The 26,275-nt window shown below is 33.0% G+C and overlaps 2 protein-coding genes across 2 annotated transcripts in view; one reads left to right on the plus strand and one right to left on the minus strand.

Annotated features, from left to right (window-relative positions):
• LOC106717763 (hemicentin-1-like) overlaps positions 1-13,642 on the plus strand; it is a 38,971-nt gene extending 25,329 nt beyond the window's left edge. The window contains exons 3-15 of the mRNA XM_045680587.1: positions 3,489-3,638; positions 3,841-4,024; positions 4,885-5,079; positions 5,497-5,691; positions 5,809-5,880; positions 6,185-6,305; positions 6,427-6,579; positions 6,930-7,114; positions 7,467-7,622; positions 7,912-8,028; positions 12,706-12,739; positions 12,960-13,145; positions 13,459-13,642. Coding sequence (XP_045536543.1) covers positions 3,489-3,638; positions 3,841-4,024; positions 4,885-5,079; positions 5,497-5,691; positions 5,809-5,880; positions 6,185-6,305; positions 6,427-6,579; positions 6,930-7,114; positions 7,467-7,622; positions 7,912-8,028; positions 12,706-12,739; positions 12,960-13,134 — 1,737 coding nt within the window. The 3' untranslated portion in view covers positions 13,135-13,145; positions 13,459-13,642. The remainder of the gene's footprint in view (positions 1-3,488; positions 3,639-3,840; positions 4,025-4,884; positions 5,080-5,496; positions 5,692-5,808; positions 5,881-6,184; positions 6,306-6,426; positions 6,580-6,929; positions 7,115-7,466; positions 7,623-7,911; positions 8,029-12,705; positions 12,740-12,959; positions 13,146-13,458) is intronic.
• Positions 13,643-21,642: 8,000 nt separating this feature from the next.
• On the minus strand, positions 21,643-22,599 carry LOC106717881. Its single transcript, XM_045680751.1, has 2 exons — positions 22,504-22,599; positions 21,643-22,099 (listed from the first exon to the last, which is right to left on the minus strand). The coding sequence occupies exon 2, from the start codon at positions 22,082-22,084 to the stop codon at positions 21,704-21,706; it is 381 nt and encodes a 126-aa protein (XP_045536707.1). The 5' UTR covers positions 22,085-22,099; positions 22,504-22,599; the 3' UTR covers positions 21,643-21,703.
• Between the last annotated feature and the right edge of the window lie 3,676 nt (positions 22,600-26,275).

Here is a 26,275-nt window from a genome sequence, read left to right on the forward strand (position 1 = left end):
GAATAAAAAAAAACATAATAAGTAGCCTATGTGTTCTTCGAGACTATTTTCTATATCTATGCCAAATTTCATAAAGATCCGTTGAGCCGTTACAGAGATACCTTCAAACAAACATCAATCCATCCATCTAAACATTCGCATGTATAATATTAGTAAGATAGTAGTTAAAATTTAAATTAAAAAAATAATCAACGACAAGTTTTTGAACACGGTGATTCGGTTACCGAAGCGTAGGCTTATATTAATTGCAAAGACATTTTTCTAGAGTCTATAATCTAAACCGTACTACTTTGCAAACTTATGCTATATATAAAATTGTGAATGTAAAGATTCGACTTTGTAAGTTAAAGATTAAGTCTTTTAAACCAACATCCATTCAATTTGCAAGTTCGAAGATACATTTAACGATTGAAGTTCTTACCGATATTACGTTAGGACACTTCAGTAATATTGCCTCAACTTGCGTTGTTATATACGCTAGTCGTTACAAAACTCAAGTGCTTGAAATTTTCAACCAGATCCGACTCACCTGTGAAATAAAGAGAACAAAACTGAGGAACGCAAACTGCAGTAATAAGTACAATACCAATTCAATGAAAGCAATAAGAGAAAGAACAGATGGTGCTCTCAAATTTCAAAATGTTCTGCATCCTGCGGAGAAAATCTGAAAATCAGTTTTAAGTGTTCATTCCCCGGATAAAGCGAAGTTGGTCTAGTCAGATCTGTAATACAATTTGTTCTTATGCGTTCGTAGTTCTATCAATGTTCCCGTAGGTTGTGGTAGTACATTAGCTGAGGTTTATTCAACTTTCATCCACGTGAACTTAGTCACGTGACACGGATCAAAGCGGACTAAATCTTTTTGAGTAGTGAATTCATATTAATGAAAAGCTATGTACTTTCCACGGTTTAATTCAATCTTACTAATATTATAAATCCGTACATCCTCCGGTCCTACAGAAGAGCTGCACGGATCTGTTTGAACTTTGATATAGGTGCAGAACATCATCTGAAAGAAGAAATAGGCTACTAATTAAGTTCTTTTTTAATTCCGTGCGGACAGAGTCGTGGACTAGTTTTAGACAAGTTATACTTCTTAGCAATAAAAAAAAGAAAGAAAATCCTGTTTTTCTATGAATATTAATGTTAATTATTTGCGTGTAAGTTATATATGTAATCTAATTACCTACTTTGAGAATACACACATAGGGCAATAAATAGGTAACGTCTAAGATGTTTTTAAAGTCATTCTTATAAGTCATTGGGTAACGTATATTAATTGAATAGTATAGTAATTCCTAGTGATAAGTAAATTGTTTTTGTGTTGCATGTTAAAAAATTATATGTAACGATGCCTGGAAAAGGAAAAATGTTCAAATAAATAAATATATAAATAAATAATTATTTATATTAACTTGTTCCCATCATAGGAATTATATCTGAAAAATAGTGTGAACAAGCCTGGTAAAAAACAATTATAATTTCGAAGTAACTTTACAATATTAGTTTTTATTATATTAAGTTATAAAAGCCACAGAGTCAGAAGTTTGGGAAGTAAGTTTTGGATAGAGTAGGTAAACGAAACTCATCTCTGTAGCGGAGGAGATGTTCAAGTGTTTGAATATAATAAAGTAAGGGTGAGAAAACAAGCGTTATTGTGAAACTATAACTCCTTTTTTTAAATAGTCAATATCACCAGAATAATTAATTATAATGGATATTGATTTTATTTATGTTGGGTTTGATTTTATTTTATTTGGTTCCACTATCGTGGTCGTACATTATTTTCTTATGAAACTAGTTACAATGCAAATAAATTTTAAGCGTATATTGAAATAATTTAAAATGAAACAAATATTTTGTTAGTTATTCCAACTTAATTATTATATAGTCGAATATTAATATTCATACTAGTTCAGAATCGAATAGTAATATTTGTTCGAGTTCTGAATCGAATATTAATATTCGTTCGAGTTCCGAATATAAGTAACGATTTTCGAATTCATCTCATCAGCTTAAAGTTTCGAGAAACAACTTGAATTGAATTAAATGCCTTTCAGAATTTGCAAATTATTTAATGGAATTATTCGATTCGAATGATATTCGCAAACCCCTAATTAAAAACCGAGAACAATCATGTATATAATTAATCAACATTAACAAAAAGGGGTTACACTACCCTTAAATGCATTTGACAGGCGTACCTACTGTATAGTTTTTTGGATGCGAATGGAATATTTTGTTCAATTAAAAGTAAAAAAAAAAAATTACGTCTTTTCAAAATTTACATAAAAAAGGTAAAGACACATTTTAGACAAAAACGAAGGAAGTATATAAAAATAATCTAATTTAAAATACTTCCGGAGCCAAGTAATTCGCACTTCCTGATAATTTTTTGTATGACTTAACGTCCCCGTGCGGCTTCCACGCCATATGTTATTTAGCGTAGGATTAATTTCGCAAAACAAAAAACTGCTAACGACAGTCGTCGCGAAAAAAGTTGAATACAATGTTTAATGTCAGTTTTTGTTTAGTTCACAGAACAACGGAAATTGGGTCTTTCGCAAAAAGTATGTAATGGCCTCTACTTAATAGAAGGAAATAAATAAATGCAAAACAATATTTCTAATGTGCGATATAATCGAAACAGTCGAATCAAAAACGATTATAAATATAAACTTATTTTCTTTATTATTATACAATAGTATTAGCAAATTTTCATAGAATGATGTACAGGGTGTAACTTGAGAGGCGGATCAAAAGCTTTTATAGGGGTCGAGGAACTCTATACTTATCGATTAAACCCAATTTATGTTCATCGTATTTCAATGGAAGTAAGGTTATTTCACTTATTATAATTAGACCTCTACAAATTTTTGATACACTTCTCAAGTTACACCCTGTATAAAGGTATACATTTTCCAGTTCATTTTTTCAACTGCATAGTGCAGCAAACAAATGCTTAGTTCATACGCCCGGAGCGAGCTCCTTGTTTCGTTCTATTCGCATGTACTATTGAGTCCGTTCATCGTTCCTTTGTTCAGCTCTATCTTTTTCTTCCTTTAAACACTTTTCAGTGTTGGATATGCGTATTTTTGTATTTTTTTTTCGTCGAACATTCATTACTATAAAACAATGGCTCGGGTCATTTGGGATTCGACCACGTCGAATATCCGCCGATAAATTTCAATAACAAAATAGTTATGAGTCTGACGGGAGCGTAATAATGGTCGATACGTTAATTAGATACAGTACTTAATTAAACAGAGAAACGAGGGAATCCCTGTTGGGAAAATGTGGTCAAAGATATGATCACTTATAATGCAAAGATCATATACTTTGTGTGGATTCATATACTGTTCATAATAACATGCTCTTTAGCCTTATTTAGAACTATGATTCACAATTGTTTAATGTATGAAGATATAATTATTTATAGAATGGAACGATCACGTTATTTTGCCTTTTCTTCTATTTTTTTTTTCCAGCCCGTAGGCATATACCGCGGTAAGTACGAATGGGTCGGAGAGCACAGTGCCGTGAACGGAGACTGCTCGCTGTGGGTGCGTGCGGCCACACTACAGCTGGACGACGGTCAGTGGCAATGCCAAGTCACCGCCAGCAATTATAATGTCCAGGTACATATAAAATGTAAAGTTACTGTATAAATTTCATAGCGGCCAATTATTGAATTGTTCACTGGAATAATGCTTGACAGCTTTTAAGGAAAAACAAAGATAAAATATTGGCACCTATCATTATAAATCCTGACCTATTTGTGTTTATTATAATGTGTTATATGGTTGTACAATTTCACACGTTTATTTATGTACTTTCAAGGATGCTTTATCAAGTCCACCCGCCGCGCTTGCTGTGCGTGTCCCGCCGCAGTCCCCAAGGATTCTCTTCAACGGTTCCCACGTGCTGCCAGGACAGAATATCACGGTACCCGCCGGTTCCAGAGCCACCGTCATCTGCGAGGCCAGATACGGCAACCCGCCCGCATACATCGAGTGGTACTTGGGTAAGACTACAATTATTGCAGTTTTACAAATTTTACAAAATTATAAAAATTTATTCATTTTGCATTATAAAAATCATAGAAAATGTGCTGGAAATATATATAAATATTCTAATTCATAGAAAATTATATACTAAGGTTACTCATTAACTTACTACTAAATGTCACAAATTTCTAAATATCATTACGTAAATTCATTCATTTGGCAAGTGATAATGTTAAGTATGCGATGCAAGTTTAAACATCCGAGACTGTTGATGTTTGTCTATTAAACAACTTCAATTGCGAACTAATAGCACTAGGCTTAGCATTTGAATTCAATTGTAAACTTAACGAAAATATAGCAGTTAATGATTATTTTATAAAAGAATCATGTGAAGGACTACACCCGTATCACAAATCCTAACACAATAAAAACGAAATAAGAGTCTAATTACATGAACTAACGGCAATGTAATAAATGCAATGCTTAGAACAAGTTCAATTAGGTTTACAATATAGATAAACTCAATAAATTAAAAAATTATAATAACCATTTGTAACATGGTTCAACGCTGCAAGTCCATTCCTATGCAATAAAAATTCAAATTTGTTACCTTTTTTTACCGTAGACTTTTATTTTATAAAACTCTGTACCTGCGAGATTGAAAACTTGCAATTGGCCATTCGTTTGAAATATTCTGTTTAGAGTAAGGTTTAAATAATTATTATAGGTATGAATTATTTGATTAAGAAAAGAAGAAGTTGAATATCGAGATGATCGAGGTGACAAATTGAAAAAAGAATTTAACACCAAACAGTTTCCCTACAACACTTTGTTTTAAGCAAGAACTTCTATTAATTAATGCTTTAATACATTCTAGAACGAGAGCGATTGACAGCATGGAGTCATACGAACGCATCTGAAGTGGAGAGACCGCGTGTGTGGGCGGCGCGGTCCGTGCTTGAGATGGGAGCAACCAGGTCCGCGCACGGCAAGCGGCTGAAGTGCCGAGCCCACCATCCCTCCTTCCCACCACCTTACTACCGCGACTCTTATACAATGCTCGATGTTACCTGTAAGTGGATAGAAAAATATTTTACCAGTCTTCTCTTATTCTTCTGATTATAATGTTCCTCTGGCCTAACAAAGAGATGTCGGTCTCTTAGCATTTCTTATATATACAGCTTAGTATCGGAATGTAACAATTCCTGTCACGGAGATAAAGTTCTCAATTTCATCAGCACCGTATTGATGGTGTGTTGCAAAACTGTACGATTACTTAACTTTGATTCGTACAATTCCCTGTCCGAAACAATTGACTAGTGTAATCTGTATCCAACGGTATTCCCAACTCGATCAGACTTAGAGATTGTGTTTTTCGTTCAAGGATACATGTTTATACGCAGGCTATAAAACTTAACAGTATCTTTTTAATTATTATTATTATTTAATTAAGTATTGTATTTCAAATGACTTTTATATTAATCTGCAGATGTACCAGTAGCATCTATCATAGGTGCTGATGCAAGTGAATTATCCAGTTTAGAAGAAAACATTAGTGTGTTATCGTTGGAATGTAAAGCGGACGGTAACCCCAAACCTTACGTGTGGTGGACGAAGAATGGACAAATCATCGCAACTAACGGTCCCAAGCTTATACTTGCACCTGTAACAAGGAATCATTCAGGTCAGCTTAACTTTTATTACGCATATTTTATCAATCTCACACTTTTGATCGTTGATATCCAATAGTTTTTTTAGTTACTTTAGCAATTTTTCATTTACTGTTGTTTTAATGTTACAGGAACTTACGGTTGTCAAGCAAGAAATTCCCTTGGGACGTCTGATTCAGTCAAAATTGATATAGATGTTAAATGTAAGTATGGTATTAAACTAATTTTAATTTGGCAATGCCAGGGTTCAGGGGTGGCGAACCAATGGCACGCGACACAATATTTTGGGCACGTCACTGATCACAAAATTCAGAATGCAGTACGACAAAGTGAAGTAGTTATTATATAAGGAGCGAACACGAGTGATTCCTGTGGTACGAAATATACACAATAATCTCAAAGACAAAACTTTTTGAACTTTTTCATAGCACGTTGATACATAAAGGTCTTCTACCCCTGGACATATCTTTATATAAACATAAAAAAAATTATTTTTATTAATTTCAGTTCCACCACGTGTTACCTGGGTTGGTCCAGACTTTGTAATTGATGCCAATCTATTTTCACAAGTGACTCTGGAGTGCAGAGCAGAGGGAAATCCACATCCTTTATACCAGTGGTATCACAGGTAAAAATATTTCAATGATTTAATAACAAAAGTATTTTAAAGTTTTTAAACTGTTCGATGCAAAAGAATGAATCAATTTATGCAATAATTCTTTAACTTCCAACCTTTTTCATTATTTCAGACCAGAGTCTACCATACATTCCAATGACAACAAGATATTCGATGATGATTATCTCATATCGTCTACGACGCAGCTTCAACTCCACAACGTATCTTATCATCAACACGGGAAATATATTTGTGTCGCCAAGAATTACATTGGACATGAGGAAAAGTAAGCTATGAACAATTGAACAATTTTTCTTTATGAAAATTGAACCTTCTTCTACAAATTAACATTTCTACCACGGCATGGTTATCTTTGGCCTAGATCCTCAATCACTTTTTTGTTTTTTAAAATAAAGTAGTTGTTTTAATTTATCTTTCGATACATTTTTAATTTTTCTAGCCTAAGGTGGTTTCAATAGTGCTCCTGAACCATAAATTGAATATGACCATACTCATACTGCTATGTTGTAAGCTGCAAGGAAGGTTATGTAACACATAATATAGATTTCAAATGCCCCTACGTAAGTTGTGTAAAATTTCATTACATAAAGCTTAATCTTACCATATGTTTAATAGAATTCATCTATCAGAAGAGATAATATTGAAAGTGCTGGGTCCACCTATGGGTTTCGAGGCGACGTCGGTGCACGCGTGGCGCGGTGGCGAGGGTCGAGTGCACGCGACCGTGTGCGCCGCACCAGCCCCTGACGACGCCTCGTGGATATGGGGCAGCTGGAGAATGGATGTACCATCAGAGATTGGTAAACATGAACAACTGTTGTCACACATATCACGAAACATGAAATTCTTTAAAACCGTTATTTTATTAATGAGATAATTTACCACTGTAATTCTTCCGCGTTGGTTAATGGTGGCATAGAACGTGTATTGTTGTCACGTTGAAGTGTTTGAACTTGAAGTCCGTAGGTAGTTCTTAAATGAGCTAATCATTTCTTATCTCTAATACAACTAGCTTTATACGACAGACACTATTTTAAGTTCTTAGACCCAATTTTCTATTCAATTAAGCAACGTTATGGGAACCTTGTCATGATGATTTGCTTCTTAGCCTTTTATAATAAGTGGTAACAATGTTTTAACATTTATTCACAGGGCGTTACAGAGCTCTAGATAAGGAAGAAGTAGACGGTTGCTATCGTTATACGCTGTGCATTGACGATGTGGGCCAGCCTGATGCGGGCGACTACATACTACATGTGGAGAACGAGAGGGGAGTCACTTCACTCACCGTTAACCTTATTGTTCATGGTAAGTGTGAGATTGTTTTCATTTGTGAAGTAAACTTATATCCATAAATTTTTTATGCCTTTTTATTAATGTTTGGGTACTGTGATTGCAATTTCTTTTTCTTCGCGCTTTTCCGTAAAATTTGTCTAAAACCCTTTAATCGATTTTGTCTCTTTAAAGGCTATTTAAACAACTTTTATTCCGTTAATTGCTCCGAGTGTAAAAGTGAATCTAAATTTATTTTAATTTTTTTATTTAAGTTATGTTTAGTAGTAAATATTATTAAATGCCGTGATATCTCTTCACGCAGACAATTTTTCGGTAACAGAGGCGACGCGTGCTGCGCCCGTCATCGCGGCTGCGCTTGTCATTGCCGCGCTTGCTGTCTTGCTGCTGTGTGTCATCGTGCGCTGTCGACGACGAAGAGGTAAATTTATCCAAATGTATCAAATACGAAACTAAATTGTATATTATCAAAGCACACTTTTAATTTAAAAAAAAAACACTTCGAACTACTTGGTTTAGATCTCAAAATTTCGAGCAGAGATTTTAAATTACGTATAAGAGCATAGATTCCGGTTCCGGCGTTAGAAAGCAAACATTGTTTATCGACGACTGCCGTGTTTAAATTCAATATTAATAGTTATCTCATTTAAACTTCAACAAAAGTGCAAAAAACCGATATTAAGTACTCGCAACTACATATGTCAGTAACAGTTCTGGTGAATCGTAGTGTTAAAAGTGAAAAAGGAGAAATAATTTGTTCACTCAAGACCAATAACCGCAAGTCAGCTAGCCATATTGTGTACATTGTGCCAACATTTTAAAATAATACTACACAATTCTGCCAACATCAAAAAAGACTGCGTCATCGTATTCCATCGGCAACTTCAACTGTCAAGTGTCACTGTCAAGAAACGTCAGAGTCATTGTCAACAGACGTCAAAGTCATTGTCAACAGACGTCAAATTCATTGTCAACAGACGTCAAAGTCATTGTCAACAGACTTCAAATTCATTGTCAACAGACGTCAAAGTCATTGTCGACAGACGTCAAAGTCACTGACTGTCTGACATCTTTGCTAGGAGTTGCCATCCTAAACGATTTTCCCTAGAATTAGGGAAAATATTAACCATAGTAAAAAAAAAAAGTTCAAAAAATGGATCAAAATATGCATTTACTTATTGAATTTTTAGAAGAAAAATTGAGCAAGCAAACTATAGAAATAACAAACGCCGTAACTAAAAACGTAATGGAAGCTATGAACGATAAAGTAAAATGCCTTGTAGAAGAAAATGAAAACTTAAAGGTAAAAACTTCAGAACTTCAGCAAAAGATAGCTTTTATGGAAAAAGAAAGAAGAATGTGTAACATAGTGATTTTCGGGGTTGAGGAGAAAGAAAGAAATCAAATAGAACTTATAAATTGCACTAAAGGAATTATAAATACAACTGGTGTGCAGATTGAAAACAATGAGATAATCAAAGCTTATAGGATTGGAAAAATGACGGACAAAACTAGGCCAATTGTAGTGTCCATCTCAACAATTTGGAAAAAACAACTTATTATGAGAAGTAAGAAGAATCTACCACAGGGAATTTACGTTAAAGAAGATCTTCCAAAAAGTGTAATAGAAAGAAGAAAAGAACAACAAATGCAATTAGAGGAAGAAAGAAAGAAAGGAAATATTGCGTACTTCAACTATGATAAGCTCATAGTAAAGACGACGAAAGAAAATAATCGTGAAAAAAGAAAAAGAGAAACATCATTCTCACCACAAACACAAGAACAACCAAAACAATCTAACAGTAAAGAAGTCGTTAGTAGAGCTGACTATAAGAAGAGAAACAAAACGAACATGATGGACTATCTATCCAGCAGACCCAGATCACAATCATTAACGGACTCAACAACAAAAAACTAATCATCACGCCTTACAACCGGAAAATAGATATAGACAAACATAACAATACAATCACAACAAAAATAAAATACACCCCAATCCGGCCGGTCACCGTGGGGGAAGATGACCATTACCCTCCAAATAACTTAGGTCAACGCAAGGCACACCCGCAGAATATTACATCCTCACAAAGCGAAGACATAATCTACATTGCCACATACAACACTCTCTCATTAAGAACTGACGAAAGCTTGACCGAACTAATCTTAGCACTCGAACACATCAACTGGTCGATAGTTGGACTTAGCGAAGTCCGCCGACTAGGGGAGAGTATAGAAGATTATGGCGACTTTATTTTCTACTTCAAAGGAGACACTCCTGGTCTTTACGGCACAGGTTTTCTAATTAAAAGAAAACTAAAACATTACATAGACGGATTTATTGGTATTAACGAACGTATTGTTATTCTTAATATAAAATTACCCCCGAACAATGAGATATGGTCGATTGTACAAGTATATTCTCCAACAGAACAGTCTACTGCTGTTGAAATCGAATGTTTCTATTCTACCCTTTCAGAGGCAATTAAAAACCATACTCACAAGAATCTAATAGTGATGGGCGATTTTAATGCCAGAACTGGAAAAAGAGTAGAGGGAGAAGACATAGCACTAGGCCCATATTGTTATGGAAGAAGAACAAGAAATGGGGAAAAGCTTATCCAACTAGCATACGAGAATAACTTTAAAATAATGAATAGCTCATTTAAACAACGTGTCAATAACAGATGGACATGGGAGTCGCCAGACGGACGACACAGAAATGAAATTGATTATATTTTGACCAATAAAAGCAAAGCTTTTCAGGACTGCAGAGTAATAAATAACCTTAATTTTAACAGCAATCACAGAATGGTGAGAGCAAAATTACGAATAAAACAGGATAGGAACAGACCATACAAAATAAAAGTATCTAATACTAAAGAACAAATCAACATTGAAAACATGCAAGAGAAAATTAAAGTTCTTAGGGAAAAAATGAAACATCTCAATATTCAGGATAAATATAACAAGTTTGAAGAAATTATAACTACAGGAGAAAAAAGTGTTCCCAGCAATAAGAAGGGTAGGGCAAAGTGGTTAACTCAGGAAACACAAGACCTATTAAGGAAAAGAGCTGAAATAATATCAATGAACGAAAAAACAAAAGACACGAGAAAAGAGATAACGATTTTAAGTAAGGCAATTAAAACTAACATGAGGAAAGATAAACGAAAATACAAGTTAAGTATACTAGAACAATGTGTTCAAAAAACCGGAGGTACTAAAAAAGCATTGAAAAAACTAAGAGATAAAACAGATTGGATACCAAATATTATAAATAAAAATAACAAAATAGAATCAAGACGACCAGAAATAATTTCGAAAGCTACTAATTTCTTCCGAGATCTGTATTCAAAAACAAACACCACTCAGACCACAGACCTGTCAGGGGGAGATAGTGTACCGAATATATTACCTGCAGAAGTATACGAAGCTATAAGAACCCAAAAGGAAGATAAAGCTCCAGGTTCAGATGGGATCACCAACGAGTTTCTTAAAGCAAATAGAGAGCACCTGGTACCTACCCTTACCTACCTATTTAATGACGTTTTGGAGAGTGAGGTAATACCTGATCAGTGGACAACATCGACCATAATATTACTTCATAAGAAAGGAGACAAGAATAACATAAATAACTACAGACCCATTAGTATCATGTCTAACATTTATAAAGTATTTTCCAAAGTTATCCTAAATAGATTAACAAAAACTTTGGATGAGAATCAGCCGAGAGAACAAGCAGGATTTAGGAGTGGTTATTCCACAATAGACCACATTTATGTCGTGAAACAGCTATTTGAAAAAGCCAAAGAATTTAATATAAATTTCTATTGCTGTTTTGTAGACTATCGTAAGGCCTTCGATTCCCTTGAACATGACTTCATATGGCAAGCACTCCTCAACCAAGGTATTGAAAATAAATACATAAGAATATTGAAAAAAGTGTACAGTAATAGCAAAGCAAAAATAAAGTTAGAAAAAGAAGGGAAAGAAATAAACATAGAAAGAGGTGTCCGTCAAGGCGACCCTATATCACCAAAATTATTTACAGCCGTTCTGGAAGAAGTTTTTCGGCACCTAGACTGGAAGGAAGAAGGACTAACCATAAATGGCGAAAACATCTCACATCTAAGATTTGCGGACGATTTGATAGTTTTCTCACCTTCAGCTGAAAAATTGGAAGTAATGCTCCATGACCTGGATAGAGAAAGTCGAAAAGTAGGGTTAGTTATGAATACAGAAAAAACAAAAATCATGACAAACGGAGAGAAAATACCTATACATATAAACAACACTATTATGGAATATGTGGAAGAATATATTTATCTAGGTCACTTAATCTCGCCAACTGATGCAACCTCGAAAGAAATAGATAGACGTGTGGGTAACGCCTGGAAGCAATTCTGGAGCTTCAAAGATATTATGACAAATCGGGATATCAGCATGTTTATCAAGCGAAAGCTTTTTGATACCTGCATTCTACCTATAATGACATATGGTTGTCAGACTTGGGCAATCACAAAGGCTCAAAATAAAAAATTATCAGTGTGTCAGAATGCCATGGATAGATGTATGATGGGCGTGAGATTGTCGGACAGAATAAGAATTTCAAATATCAAGAAGCATACCAGAACAAAAGACGTCACAATCGTAGCCAAAAAGTTGAAATGGAAATGGGCGGGCCATACAATTAGAGGAAAGGAAAAATGGTCGAAATTAATAATGCACTGGTATACTAAACACAAGAACAGAAAAAGAGGTAGACCATGTACTCGTTGGGTAGACGAGATAAAAGCGGTAGCGGGGAGTGCATGGCCCAGAACAGCGAGAGACAGAAGAATGTGGTCCAAAATGGAGGAGGCCTTTGTCAAATTGACACACGGACAATGATTGTTTTATTAATTATAACGTTAAATTATGTCTGTTTGTATATTGTCTGAATAAAGGCTTATATTATTATTATATATTATTATAAGAGCATTAAAATTGTATTTTTAAAATTCATCCCCTAACTGTCTGAAGTCGAAGGGTGGAAGGGTGGTACAATCATTCATTGTAAGAAAAATTTAAATTGAAATAATAATTTTCTTGATTTCAGGTAGTGTCGAATATAAGACTGATGAATTAAACAGGTAAGAGCAATTAACAAGAAACATTTGAGGACCTAGTAAAAAAATTTGCGACACGCTCCTTTGCGTCTTCGACAAAATACGTCAAAAGTGTACAAGTTTTGTCTATGACGTTACGAAAACGTTCTCATGAATATTCGTGCTAGACCCTCTTGCCTTATTATGCATAAAGTTTTCCTCTTTCTTCATTTAATTGTCAACTTATTCCTAAAACTTTTAACAGTGAAGTCAAGGTGTTGCCAGCGGATGCTTTATACGGTCCGCAGCCGTCCCAAGGCTCCAGTGACAGTCGATATGCTGGAACCACGACTGTTGAAACCAGTTGCCCGCGCTACTCACCGGCGGCTATGCAGGTCCGTCACGCTGCTGTGGTATTGCAGCCACCCACTACTGTGTGATCTATGGACAGGTATGATTGTCTAGTAAGCACAAAGCCTTCTTCTTTCAAACTTTATAAAATAAGATCCCTTTCGAAGAGCTCTCACTTAATTATGAGCACTAACAGTCCACTTGAACATGCTTTAAGTAAGCTATACAAATGTTGAAAAAATTGGATAACAAGCTTTAGCAGTTTCAGATTATAAATGATCGTTTATATTTATTTTGAAGTTTGGAACAAACACTTTCACAATTAAACAGAATTAAGTAATTAACAAACATTTAAAAGATAAAGATTTAGGAAATATATTCCTATGATTTAATTTAATTAACCTTTGTTCCAGAATGCGTGTGACATCGCAGTGTAGTGTCAAAAAGTGTGGTTGTAAATGAAAAGGGACCATTTGAATATAAACATTCATTCATAGTTAAATATATGTAATAAGCACAATTTGTAGTGAAAGCGCTAAAGATTATAGATTGCCTGAACTGGGATAACCATGGTCAAGGCCGAGCCAGAAAATGGTAAAAAATCATACATAAGCATAAAAGTAAGTTTATATTTTCGTTTATACTCGTAGTTGCGTATAATTGCCTGTTAAATATAAAGTAGTAAGTTTACTAAATACATACAACACTTCGACTGCCTAATTATTAATTTAAAATTTCGAATACACTATTTTGAAAATAGAACTTTAGTATGTACTCAAAATCTTTACATAGCAATTGTTTTATATACTAGAATAATAATATTATTAAAATACACATTTACAATTAAATACCAAGCATATAACAGTACAGCACCCTTTAAAGCCATTATATAAGCATAAAATATCACAATGTATCGTAGGTTTAGGTATAAAATTAAATAAATGTAAAAATATGTACATAGTTGCAAAATTTAATAAATTAAGAAGACTGTAAATATTTGTATATATCTAAGAAAATTAAACATTTAATTAGTAAAAATTCATACTATATTATTAGGTCATATTTAGATTATTGCACAATTTCTTCTAGATAATATAAAATTAGTGTTGTGATATATTACTTAAGTATTGCTTAACTATCTTAATAATTCTTCTCTATTAACCATTGCGGTATATAACACGTTTTTTAGTCGTATAACCAGCAACATTATTAAATATATGCAAGTAAAAATGCAATACATCTCAGTAACATTTTGTAATAGTTTATTTAGATTTTACATAATACCAAAGATATCAACGTAGGTGAATATATAATAAGTTATACCAAAGTTAAGAAAATATGGATAAAAAAATTGGAACTGCAAACTTAGTATTTTTGTCGATTACTAAAAGTTGGTTATTTTTTAATCTTTTATTAATAAAAATATTAATTTATCCTTTAGTTTAAATTGTGAAAGAAAAATAAAAATTGTAATAAAGGGTTTAAAAGACAAAGGATTTGTTTCAAATTTTGAATGACAATGTTGCAAGACTTTTGTAGCAAATTTTTGCGCTGCACCTAGAAATGCAATTTAAATAACTTGAATCACTTATGTATTTGTACTTATACTTAAATAAATTATGACAAAACATAAAATATGTTTCTTGTTTACCTAAACTTAAAAATATATATTCAATATTAAGAACATGCTTTGTTATATTTATAAACTAGCGTTTACCCGCGACTCCGTCCGCGCGGAATAAAAAATAGAAAACGGGGTAAAAATTATCCTATGTACGTTTCCTGGTTCTAAGCTACCTGCCCGCCAATTTTCAGTCAAATCAGTTCGACCGATCTTGAGTTATAAATAGTGTAACTAACACGACTTTCTTTTATATATATAGATACGGACGTCAAAAATTCTTTGTTGTGATGAAAAATTAAACTAGAGGTGTTTCTGTTCGAACTATGCTTTAATTTGTTCTTTAGTTCTTCAAAAATAATTCATCGATATATCACGTAATACCTACTCTCATCGTCAAATTTATTTAAAATCATTCGACATCTTGCACCAGACGACGGCCGAACATATTCACCATAATACGAATAATGATAACGGATTGGTTACATTTTAAAGAAATTATACAGTGTCCGAGGCCAAGTATTATGCAAAGTTAGCGCGAGACGCTAACGGTCACAAACAAGGTATCCGATTCATTTGAATTCAGAGTACTTAACTGTAAAGGAATGTTTTTCATAAATGTCTTCCAGAAGAGGTATTTAAAAAATTATTTGTATTTGAACACTTACTATCTCTGTTTTTCTCAAGAGAATAAGAGGGATGGTAATGTTGTCGTAATACAGGAGTTACGACAGTGGAAGTTTACCTTAACATGGCGCATGACAAGTTAACGTAAGCTTTTTGCCTATTGGCTGAAGCTTGTTCAAGATGAAATGAAAACTAACACTGCCCGCCAGAGGTTTTGGGAACGGCGACGCGAGCGGTACTTGTGTATATCCACTCCTTTGTTCGGAAAAGAATCATACGACTTTCCTGAAACATATAGTTTTGAAGCGGTGAGTCATTTTTTGAACGTATTTTGATTTCACTTAAACTTTAGTAAATAATTTAATTCTTAATTGATGTGATTGTACATATATAGATGTTCGAAATATGTGTCGGAATTAAATTTCTTACTTGTAATTTAAAGATTTACGAATGCGTTTTTAATATTACTAGAATCAGTGTACATGTCACATGCAAAGCGCGATCGTGGCTAGTTTGTCATATTCCTAGGCGTAAACACGCGGTAAATTGAGAATAAAGTAAATTCATAAACAAATTAACATGTTCTTTAAATTGAAAAGTAAAAAATAAAATCGTAACACTTATAAATAATTTTTTTTCCTTCAGATTGCAATAAATTGATAATAATGATGGAAGAAACGCCCAAATCATCAGAACATGAAACAGTTGAAAATGACGAGTTCGAAATTAGTTCCACGACTTGCACAGATAGTGTATTACAAATGTTCAGAAATAACAATAACGATGACAGTACCAACAATAGTAACAACACAATGATGGTGTGTATTGAAAATCTTGATGATTCTGCACAGAATATATCAGTACAAATGTCATCTTCCACGTTTACTACAAGGATTACCATGCATCGTAACCAGAATGTGACACCAGATGTCGCTTCATCGGATGATTATGAATCTGACGTCATTTGTATGGAAGATAGCGATGTTGATAATAATGACAGAGATGATACCTCTCCTGACAGACATAACTCACATGATGTCACTACAGACAGTGAAAATGAACCGACCAATGCCGAAGGATCCATTGAAGAAATAGATTCTACATTAAAATCAACCACTGATGTTGGAAAAAATGTAACTCCCGAGAAAAGGAATATTAAAAAAAGGGCAATGGAAACAAAAGGAAAACCAAAAAAACGTGTTAAAAAAGAAGAAAATACTCCGGACCACTTAAAAACATGATTGTAATATAAAATTTCTGTCTCCGTTTAAAATTAAATTTGCAAAAATGTAATATGTAAAATCTATATATATATAAAAGAAAGTCGTGTTAGTTACACTGTTTATAACTCAAGAACGGCTGAATCGATTTGATTGAAAATTGGTGGGCAGGTTGCTTAGAACCAGGAAACGGACATAGGATAATTATTACCCCCTTTTCTATTTTTTATTCCGCGCGGACGGAGTCGCGCGTAAAAGTGCTAAGGATTATTTTAAAATACATATCTATTTTCTAACACCAGTATACACAGGAATAAGATTGTAATCAAATAAAATAAACAAAATACATGAGTTTTGTTACCATGGGTTTCTTAGATCAAAATATTTATATAAAACACTAGCTTTTACCCGCGACTTCGTCCGCGCGGAATAAAAAATAGAAAATGGGGTAAAATTATCCTATGTCCGTTTCCTGGTTCTAAGCTACGTGCCCACCAATTTTCAGTCAAATCGATTTAGCCGTTCTTGAGTTATAAATGGTGTAACTAACACAACTTTCTTTTATATATATAGAAGATATCGTTATTCCTGTCATTATCTTTGATAAAACAATGTTTTAAATGGAGATTTTGGGCTTAGTAACCCACGGTAAAACGATGTTTTTAGAAATACGCATTGTAATTTATGCGTATGTAGTAATGAGGATAAAAATAAAATTATTAATTATTTAATGTGAGTTTTATTTGCTTAATTTTGTATTAAGATTTTCTATCCTTCAATTGAAGTAATTTAAACACCTCTCTTAACAAGGTTGTTTCAATTGCACTGTACAAGGTCCTTGGAGCAAGATATTGTAAATAGAAACAAACAAAATATTTATTAAATGCATACAGGCTTGTCCTTGAGACGAAAGATGAATAAACGACGCCGTAGCCCTTTATAAAATATTTTCATTTCTAAGAAAAACAACTGATTTATTATTTAAGAGTGTTGTTTGCTGTTGATAATAACCTATTTGTACTGTATGATCAAATTTTCGATCTTAATAAGGGACAAAATAAAAGGCATTAAAACGTAGTGCGCATGACAGGCATCCTATATGAAAACAACGCCCCTATTGGCTGAAGCTTTGTGTAGATGTCATGAAACAGAAGTGCGTCCGCCAGAGCCTTTGGGGAAGGCATCGCGGTCGGTCTCCTTATATTTCTGTCGAAATTTCCATCAAGTAAGTGATACAAGTTTCTCGATTATAAAGTGTTAGAGTGGTGAGTTTTCTTTTGAGTTTATTACAACTTTTAACTTAACTTTTTGCAAATAATATAATAGTATGAGAACATTTAGGTTTTCTATTTTTAAATAGAGATACCATAAGTCTTTTGTTATTTTGTAGTAACAAATTATTGTTTTAGTGATAAGTTAGTAATCTTAGATCATATTTTGATACGAACTTTTACTAACTTGTAGGATTTTATCCTAATTTGTAAAAGCTAAATAAAATAAAATTTTTTTAGGCGCCATTTTAAGTATATATAGAAACATGTTATAATAGAACAAGAGCTGCATTTTTTTATTAATTTAAAATAATTATTCTTTGCGAATTAAAAGTTTGTAGCTGTATTTTCTAAGAAAAAGCATTAAAAGTGTAATTTTATTTTTAAACTTAGGTTTTAATTATCAAAAATTTACTAAAAGCATAAGAATAATTCGCTTTATTTATTTATATATTTATTTAATGTAGGATTTTAAAGAAATAAAACTTTTATTCCAGCATTATTTTTTTAAACATTTTTAAATCGTAAAGCTATTTGCCGTCGGCCGTCGGACAAATGTACTCGGAGCGCAACTTATGAAATATTAAATTTTCGTGTTTTCAGTGTGTCAAATTTAGATCAACATAAACAATAACATTATAATAGTATAATTAATGATAAAAATCTACTGTAATTACTAATTGAAATATGATTCATGTCGATACAATTTGTAAAATATTACATAGTTTTTTATGTTTGATAAAATTGTTATCATTTTTATTTTACAGACCATAAAGTTAATTGATAAATTAGAAGAATCGAAATGACTGAAGGAACAGCCCCAAAATCATCACCAGAACTACAGAAAGATGAGAGCGATGACTCTATGAATATTACAGCAAACGAAGATGAAAGTCCTTCCAAACAAGCAAGGGACGAAGTGCCAATAGCTACAACAAGTAAGAATGAAAGTCACTCTGATACGACTTGTAGGGGTATAAACGAACCTCAGACTTCTACAGAACGAGGCCTATTTGGTCGACACCTTTTTTATGACAAGGACGACGGTGGCAGCAATGACCCATATGATCTATTAAGATTTTCAGACAACGACTTAGCTAAGAACGACGGATCTACATCATCAGGCAATTCTGAATCAAATCATGAGGCTGATGGCAACAATGATGATCTTTTTTCTACTACAATCGTTTGTAATAAAACTGGCAGAAAAAAGAGAATTACTATTAAAAATGTAACAGGATTTATGAAAGAATTTCAGAAAACGATGAATACTAGTTCTAGCGATGAAGAAGCTGATTGCGTCCTAAGCCAGTTAGTTTCCAATGTCGGCGGTGAAACTAGTAAAACTAAAGATACGTCTGTTGGCCCAGAGAAAGAAGAACAAGATCTAAGTTCAAGTGATGATGAAACAAATTATATATTAAGCCAAATAAAGGCAACTATCCATTATGGGGGTGAATCAAGTAAAACTAACTATGTATCCGAGAAAAAGGAAAACGAACTAAGTTTCAGTGACGAAGACACAAATGATAGCAACGAACAGACTACTTTCAATGAAGGCGGTGAACCTAGTAAAACTACAGATAGCCTTGCTGGCCCAAGTAAAGAAAAAAATGAAAAACCTAGCGATGAAGCAGCTAAGAATATTCCAAGCCATGCAAAATCTAATGCTCGTAACGAATCTATGGAAACTGAAGTTGTAACCGCCGGTCCAAGCAATGCCGGGCAAGATCAAATTAAGCCGCCTACTAGAAATAAAGCTGAACGAAAAATAAACTATACTCTACCCTTCAAAAAATTTAAGAAATTTTAATTATCTTTCTATTACTTTTAATGTGTACTATGTGGTGTAGATAAGGTAAAAAAAATAACTTATAAGTTATTTTGTCTCGTGTAATTAATGTGTGTGTTAACATAATTCGTAACAAAATAATTTGATTCGACATTACATAACAAAATATCATTCTTTATTCTGGATGCGGTAATGCAGGCCGAGTCATCGTTTTCTCCGATTTAAATCTATATAAAAAAAATAAAGTCGTGTTAGTTACACCATTTATAACTCAAGAACGGCTGAATCGATTTGACTGAAAATTGGTGGGCAGGTAGCTTAGAACCAGGAAACGGACATAGGGTAATTTTTACCCCGTTTTCTATTTTTTATTCCGCGCGGACGGAGTCGCGGGTAAAAACTAGTTTTCATTAATGTGTATGTTATTAATACTTATTCGATGTAACTAAAATAAATGTTGTTAGAAAATGTGTGTAGTTTTAAGAAAAATGTTAATGTAAATTCAATTAATTATTTTAAAGTTTATATTTATTTGCATCTCAATTCTGTATGTTCTGTGGCAGGTTTATTGAAACAATTTTCCCTTTACTTTTTATTGTTAAATATGTTATATTATAAGCAAGTATGTTTTAAACTTAATAAAATATGGATGAAATATATTGCTTTTTCTTTTTTAATTTAAAAGGAAATTTTAAAATTAAGTCAATAATTATCAATATCAACTTAGCACTTTCAAATCTTTGGTGGAGGTTCCTTCACTTGCTACCGCCATCTAAAATGTTTATACACAAGTGAATGACTTAATAAAATAATGTTTTTTATTCTAATCTGGTCAATAATGCCATCTTGTGACGAAAGTACGAAACACTCAAAAGAAGTTTTCTATCTTGAATCAAACATAATTTAATCACGTTTTTGATAAAAAGGTAACCTTTACATTGACATTTGAATAATTAATTTAACAAGAAAGAATTATTTATATACTAATATTTTTACTAATTTGATGTTCTTTAAGTGTTGATATTTAAAGAAGCGTGTGCCGTATAAGAACATCTAGGTTAAAGAACTTAACATCGGCTAAAATTTGAATATTACTTTTTCAAGAATTTACACTTTCTCTTACTTACAAACACTTACTCTCATGTCTTTTTTTTTCTCATGCCGTGAAAATAGGCAAAGTTTTAATAACATTTATATTATTAGACAGCTAGAAACGAAAGAACTCTGGGTTTACCACGCATATTTGTGATAATCGCCATCGTATCATCATCGACAAAATTTACACTAAAATATTCGTGCTAGGACCACTGGTTGATAAGGCTACGTGAGGCCTAATTTTAGTACTCTTTCCCTTCCCACCCTTTTCTTATTAGGAAACGATGGGAAGTGGAAGTGGATTTGACGGAAGAGGGGACGCATAGGAAGGAGAAATGCCCTCTTTCTGTGCGTCCCCTTCTCCTTTGATTAAAGGTTGGCAACGCATCTGCATTTCAGTCGCCTCGTTATTGCGGCGAATCCAAGTGGCCGTTTGCTCGTTAGGCACCTTATAATATAAAAAAAAAAAAAAATCGTAGTTGAAACATTTAGTCGAGGCTAAGGTTTTATACTTTTAGTTCAACATTCTTAATTATTTTCATTATATTGTTTACGTAAATAAAACGTAGACGGGATCTAATTTTTATTTATATCAACATAGATTACAATGATAATAGAATCATACAATACTATTCAACGAGTGCTGAAATGTTATTTTCTATTTATTCTATAAGTTCTAATGAAGTTCTAAAAAGGTGAATATTGATAAAATAAAACAATATTTCTAAATTTCTTTCAAAACATAAAAATAGCTAATTTTGCTGTAATATTTAACGGCTTGCACAGTTGTACATCTAGAAAAGATAATAACTTTTCAAGGTCATAGTTTCCTAATTAAAAAGTGAAGTTTAAAATCTATAATAGATTAATACATTATTAAACTATAAAGACAGAATAAAAAGATGATTTACAATTTAATATAAAATACTTGCTAGAACAATAAGTACTACATATTTTAAAACAAGTTCTAACACTAATAAAGGAATAAAATACAAGATTTCGACAATACAGCCGGAATACGAATAAAAAGATTTACATCTTTTTGAATTTCTTGTAAGGAAGGCAGGTTTTTTTCTTCTGCACTTTCTTCGGTTTGACTGTTGTGATCAGAATTCTTATAGCATTAGGAATGCGTGGAGGCAAGTGAGACAATCTTATTCTCCTTGTTTGGAAACGTTTCTGCGATTTATATTTGATACTATATTCAGTACCGTCCGGTTTGTTTACTATTATGCATGGGATGTGTTCAAGCCAAAGTTTTTGGAGTCTTGCCAAAGCTGGGTCTTCATCTGTTGCTGGTTTGTTAGCTTCATCGTTCTTTGCTTCATTATCCTCGCCTTGAGTTTCAAGATTATTATCCTTGTTATCATTATTTTCTCCATCATTTGGAGCTCCAGTTTTTAATTCACTCATTTTTAATTTCGAAATCTGAAAAGAAAAAAAAAATGTTTTTATCAATATAAAATACAATTATAGATTTACGAAAATATCGTTGAGTAAATATTTCATCTTTAAAAACATCATTATTTGTTGGAATTGTCTTTTAAATAATTCTAGAATATAAAACGTAAATCCAATGTTCATTAAAAAGTACCCAAAAAAATATTATTGTCCCTACTAACAACTAGTGAAATATAGTAATATACTATCCATAAAGGCTTGTATTGATCGCTTATGTTGAAACCTTCAAGTGCAGATGAGTTACAAATATTAAACTAAAATCAACGAACACTATATTATAAATCAAATGATAATCTACAACAAACATACGGTACAAAACAATAACAAAGATCTAATTAGGCAATAACAATAATAATTAGAAAATAACTTACCCTTTTATAAATATTTTCGTCGAGAAATATTTATCCTGTACAGCAGGAACTACACTGGACCGCACCCGAATGCGAGAAGGCTTTATCGTACGGGGTTTACAAGCTGGCAACTAACTAGCCAATGCGAAATGGGTGCGCGGTCATAAATTTTAGTCATGCGCTTTAACACCTTTGTAATTTATTTCAAAACAAAGCTATGATTTCGAATATAATCATTTTCATACTGATTAGAAACATGAAAGGAGATTCGATGAAAAATAGCAAGGGGGCTGGTTTAGTAGCTTAAATATAAAAGCGCTGTGTTACTATTTTGGTCTCAAGTTGGCTGGAATAGGTCAGTGACCTAATTCCACTATTGAAATTATAACAGGTCATAGCTACATCTCAGGTGACGCACGCTGTAGTTATTGCAAGAACATATACAGCTACTATTCCCGCTATATTGTTGATGAAAAGTGATCAATCAAGATTTCATGTTATAAATTAGATATCATGTATATTAAGAAATAAAGTAACACAAAGGTCAACAAATTATTTACATGATTTGATAAGTGATAACATTTAATTTTCATTGATTGTTTTAAAACATCGGTTCTTATTTGCTCTAAAAAATATAATTCTAACACTATACCAATGGACTCTACCGAAAATTGATGCCACTTACCACTTGCATTTAATTAAAAAAAGCTATGGATAATAAGTCTTACTTCTTACTTATATTATAAATGCAAATGTTTAGATGGTTGGATGGATGGATGGATGTTTGTTAGAAAGTATCTCCATAAGGGCTCAACGAATCTCGATGAAATTTGCCATAGATATAGAACATAGTCTGGAAGAACACATAGGCAAGTTTTCAAGTTTGTTTTTTAATTTCACACCGACAAAGTCACGGGCGACAGCAAGAGTATGAATTAATATAAATGATTAGCGATAAGTATGATTTATTTCCGTTTTATTGCTTAAGTAATGTTTTGATTGAAAAGTTGAGCACTCTACCTCAAAAGCAAAAGTCGTCCCAAGTGAAAACCAAATGTTTGAGATGTTATGTGAAAATATTGCTCTCATTGCTCTCATACTAAGTTTTCATAAGGTTGCATTATTTACTATGTAATATGTAAACAGCGCCATCTTTTGCCTCAAAACGTCGAGTGTGTGTGTGTGGCTCGTGGCGAAACTTTGAAGGAATACTAGACGGAACAATTCGCGAAATTGTTTTAAGTTATTTGTGTGAGGTGGCGCTAACACAAATATACGTAAACACACAACATAGTTAAAGGTATAGTGAGGCGAGTCTGTTGCACGGAACATGTTAGGTTTACTGTAAAAATTTGATGACAAAAATATTTAAAAAAAAATCTTATGTGTTGGAATTGAAGGCACTAAACTAAGTGCGACAGACTTTTTCAAACATTACTAAGAGTCAAAATTATAAAACATTCTATAAGTCATTTACTAATCATACTACTCGGTCCTGTTTCGTAATAGTTTAATATTTACTCATTTCATAAACTTTATATACGTAGAATGAAAATGTATCTTTAACAAAACACATAAACCTACTGTTGGTTTCTGAGAGCAAAATATTTGTATAAAACATATGGTCATCCCTCTCATTATCTGGGACAAAACAGAGATAGCGATATGTTTTAAACGAGGTTTTTAGTCTCAGAAATCCACAATCAATGATGTTAAGTTACTCAAGATTGATTCGAACTTAATGAAATTCCGATGTTCAAGTTAGTTTCCAAGTATTTAGTACACAAATCGCCAAAGACATAGTTTGACAAAGTTGTTATACCTACTTTGTGCTTAGAAGATCTAGTATCATACTTAATAAACATTCGCGGCAGTATCACGTTGAGAAGCGCTTAAGTATACACTCTTAAGAATTTAATTTTAAAACTTACAACCCGACAAGCAAGTAATAGCACAACGAATTATTTAAAATATATTACCTGGCTCAATGAGGACTAATCTAGGTTTTTTTATAAATGCAAACTGAATTAGAAAACACGCTCTTGTTTAGTAAGCATTTGAGCAAGCTGCGCACTTGATTTCATCAATAACTATATCTATATATATATAAAAGAAAGTCGTGTTAGTTACACTATTTATAACTCAAGAACGACTGAATCGATTTGACTGAAAATTGGTGGGCAGGTAGCTTAGAACCAGGAAACGGACATAGGATAATTTTTACCCCGTTTTCTATTTTTTTCCGCGCAGACGGAGTCGCGGGTAAAAGCTAGTCTTATCTATACATATAAAAGAAAGTCGTGTTAGTTACACTATTTATAACTCAAGAACGACTGAATCGATTTGACTGAAAATTGGTGGGCGGGTAGCTTAGATCCAGGAAACGGACATAGGATAATTTTTACCCCGTTTTCTATTTTTTTTCCGCGCAGACGGAGTCGCGGGTAAAAGCTAGTCTTATCTATACATATAAAAGAAAGTCGTGTTAGTTACACTATTTATAACTCAAGAACGACTGAATCGATTTGACTGAAAATTGGTGGGCGGGTAGCTTAGATCCAGGAAACGGACATAGGATAATTTTTACCCCGTTTTCTATTTTTTTTCCGCGCAGACGGAGTCGCGGGTAAAAGCTAGTTTACAATAATTAAAACAGGATAAGGTATAAATACATTTTCAGAAAAAGTGTCATGTGTTTTCCGAGTGTCAGTTGCTTATTGTTCTTTTATCATCAAATAAATCGATACAAGATTCTGTGAAGATCAATATTGTGTGAATCCTTTTTAAAACTTTGCGTCATTTTTTCATACCTTAAGCGGTCGTTTTTCTTTCTTATAGTCATTAAATATTAAAATATCACAATCAACTAAATGAACAGATTGTGTACCAAGTTAGTGCCAACGAAATTTGGCACGGTACTATCACACAACACTGGCCAAAGTGTACTGTTCTAAAGTTTTGGGATACATTTCATCCCGTCACCGGTAAGCAGTAAATCCACGCGCTGCTGCCGGGATGGCATGTAACTCTCCTTTTATACGTTATCTAAATTGATACCAACTTTTTTTAAATTATCTCATAGCATCAATATGTGACATAAAATTGAGAATTCTTCACATTCTTTCTGCTAATGTTAGGCGCAGTCCCCTTGATTTTGCTAATTAAAAAAAAAACTTAAGTAGTGCCGAACCCCATAATTTTTCCTTAAGATCGATTGGAAGATTTTAATAACTTTGTATGAGAGAAAGTAGAAAAATGGATTAAGCAACTTTTAATCGATAGATCAGGTTTTAAGACTGCTATTGCGAGCACTTGATTGGTTAAATTTGCAAACACATTAATTAATAATACTTTATTATATCTAAGGTTTTGTATCAAAGGTAAGAAGGTAAAAAGTTTGACCGTAATTCATGTAACATGACATAAAACCTCTTTATACTACTTACTAAGGTTACGAGTATTCATGATAGAAATTGTGCTCCAGTCGTTTGTTTGTCACTGAACGCAGCTTCGGAAACGGAAGAGTGATGAGTGAATGACTCAGCTTTAGTTTAAGCCAACAGAATTTCTATTCTGAAAATCACTGATCCTTACAGACAGTTGTTGCTATGTTCGCAATTTACACCGTAACAACGCAATAAATTGTCTCAGATATTAATGAATTGAAGTATTTAGTTCAATTTGTTCAAGTTGAAAAACGTTTTTGTTTTCCTACTTTACTTAACTACTTAATAGTATTTTCCGTGACGCAATATTGTTCAAGGTCGATCTAATGTAGAGTTTATACATTACC

The sequence above is a fragment of the Papilio machaon genome, chromosome 13 (assembly GCF_912999745.1).
Source record: "Papilio machaon chromosome 13, ilPapMach1.1, whole genome shotgun sequence".
NCBI lineage: Eukaryota > Metazoa > Arthropoda > Insecta > Lepidoptera > Papilionidae > Papilio > Papilio machaon.

Excerpts from the sequence above, each read along its gene's own strand:
- LOC106717881 (XM_045680751.1), bottom strand. The coding sequence starts at position 22,084 with ATGAGTGAATTAAAAACTGGAGCTCCAAATGATGGAGAAAATAATGAT.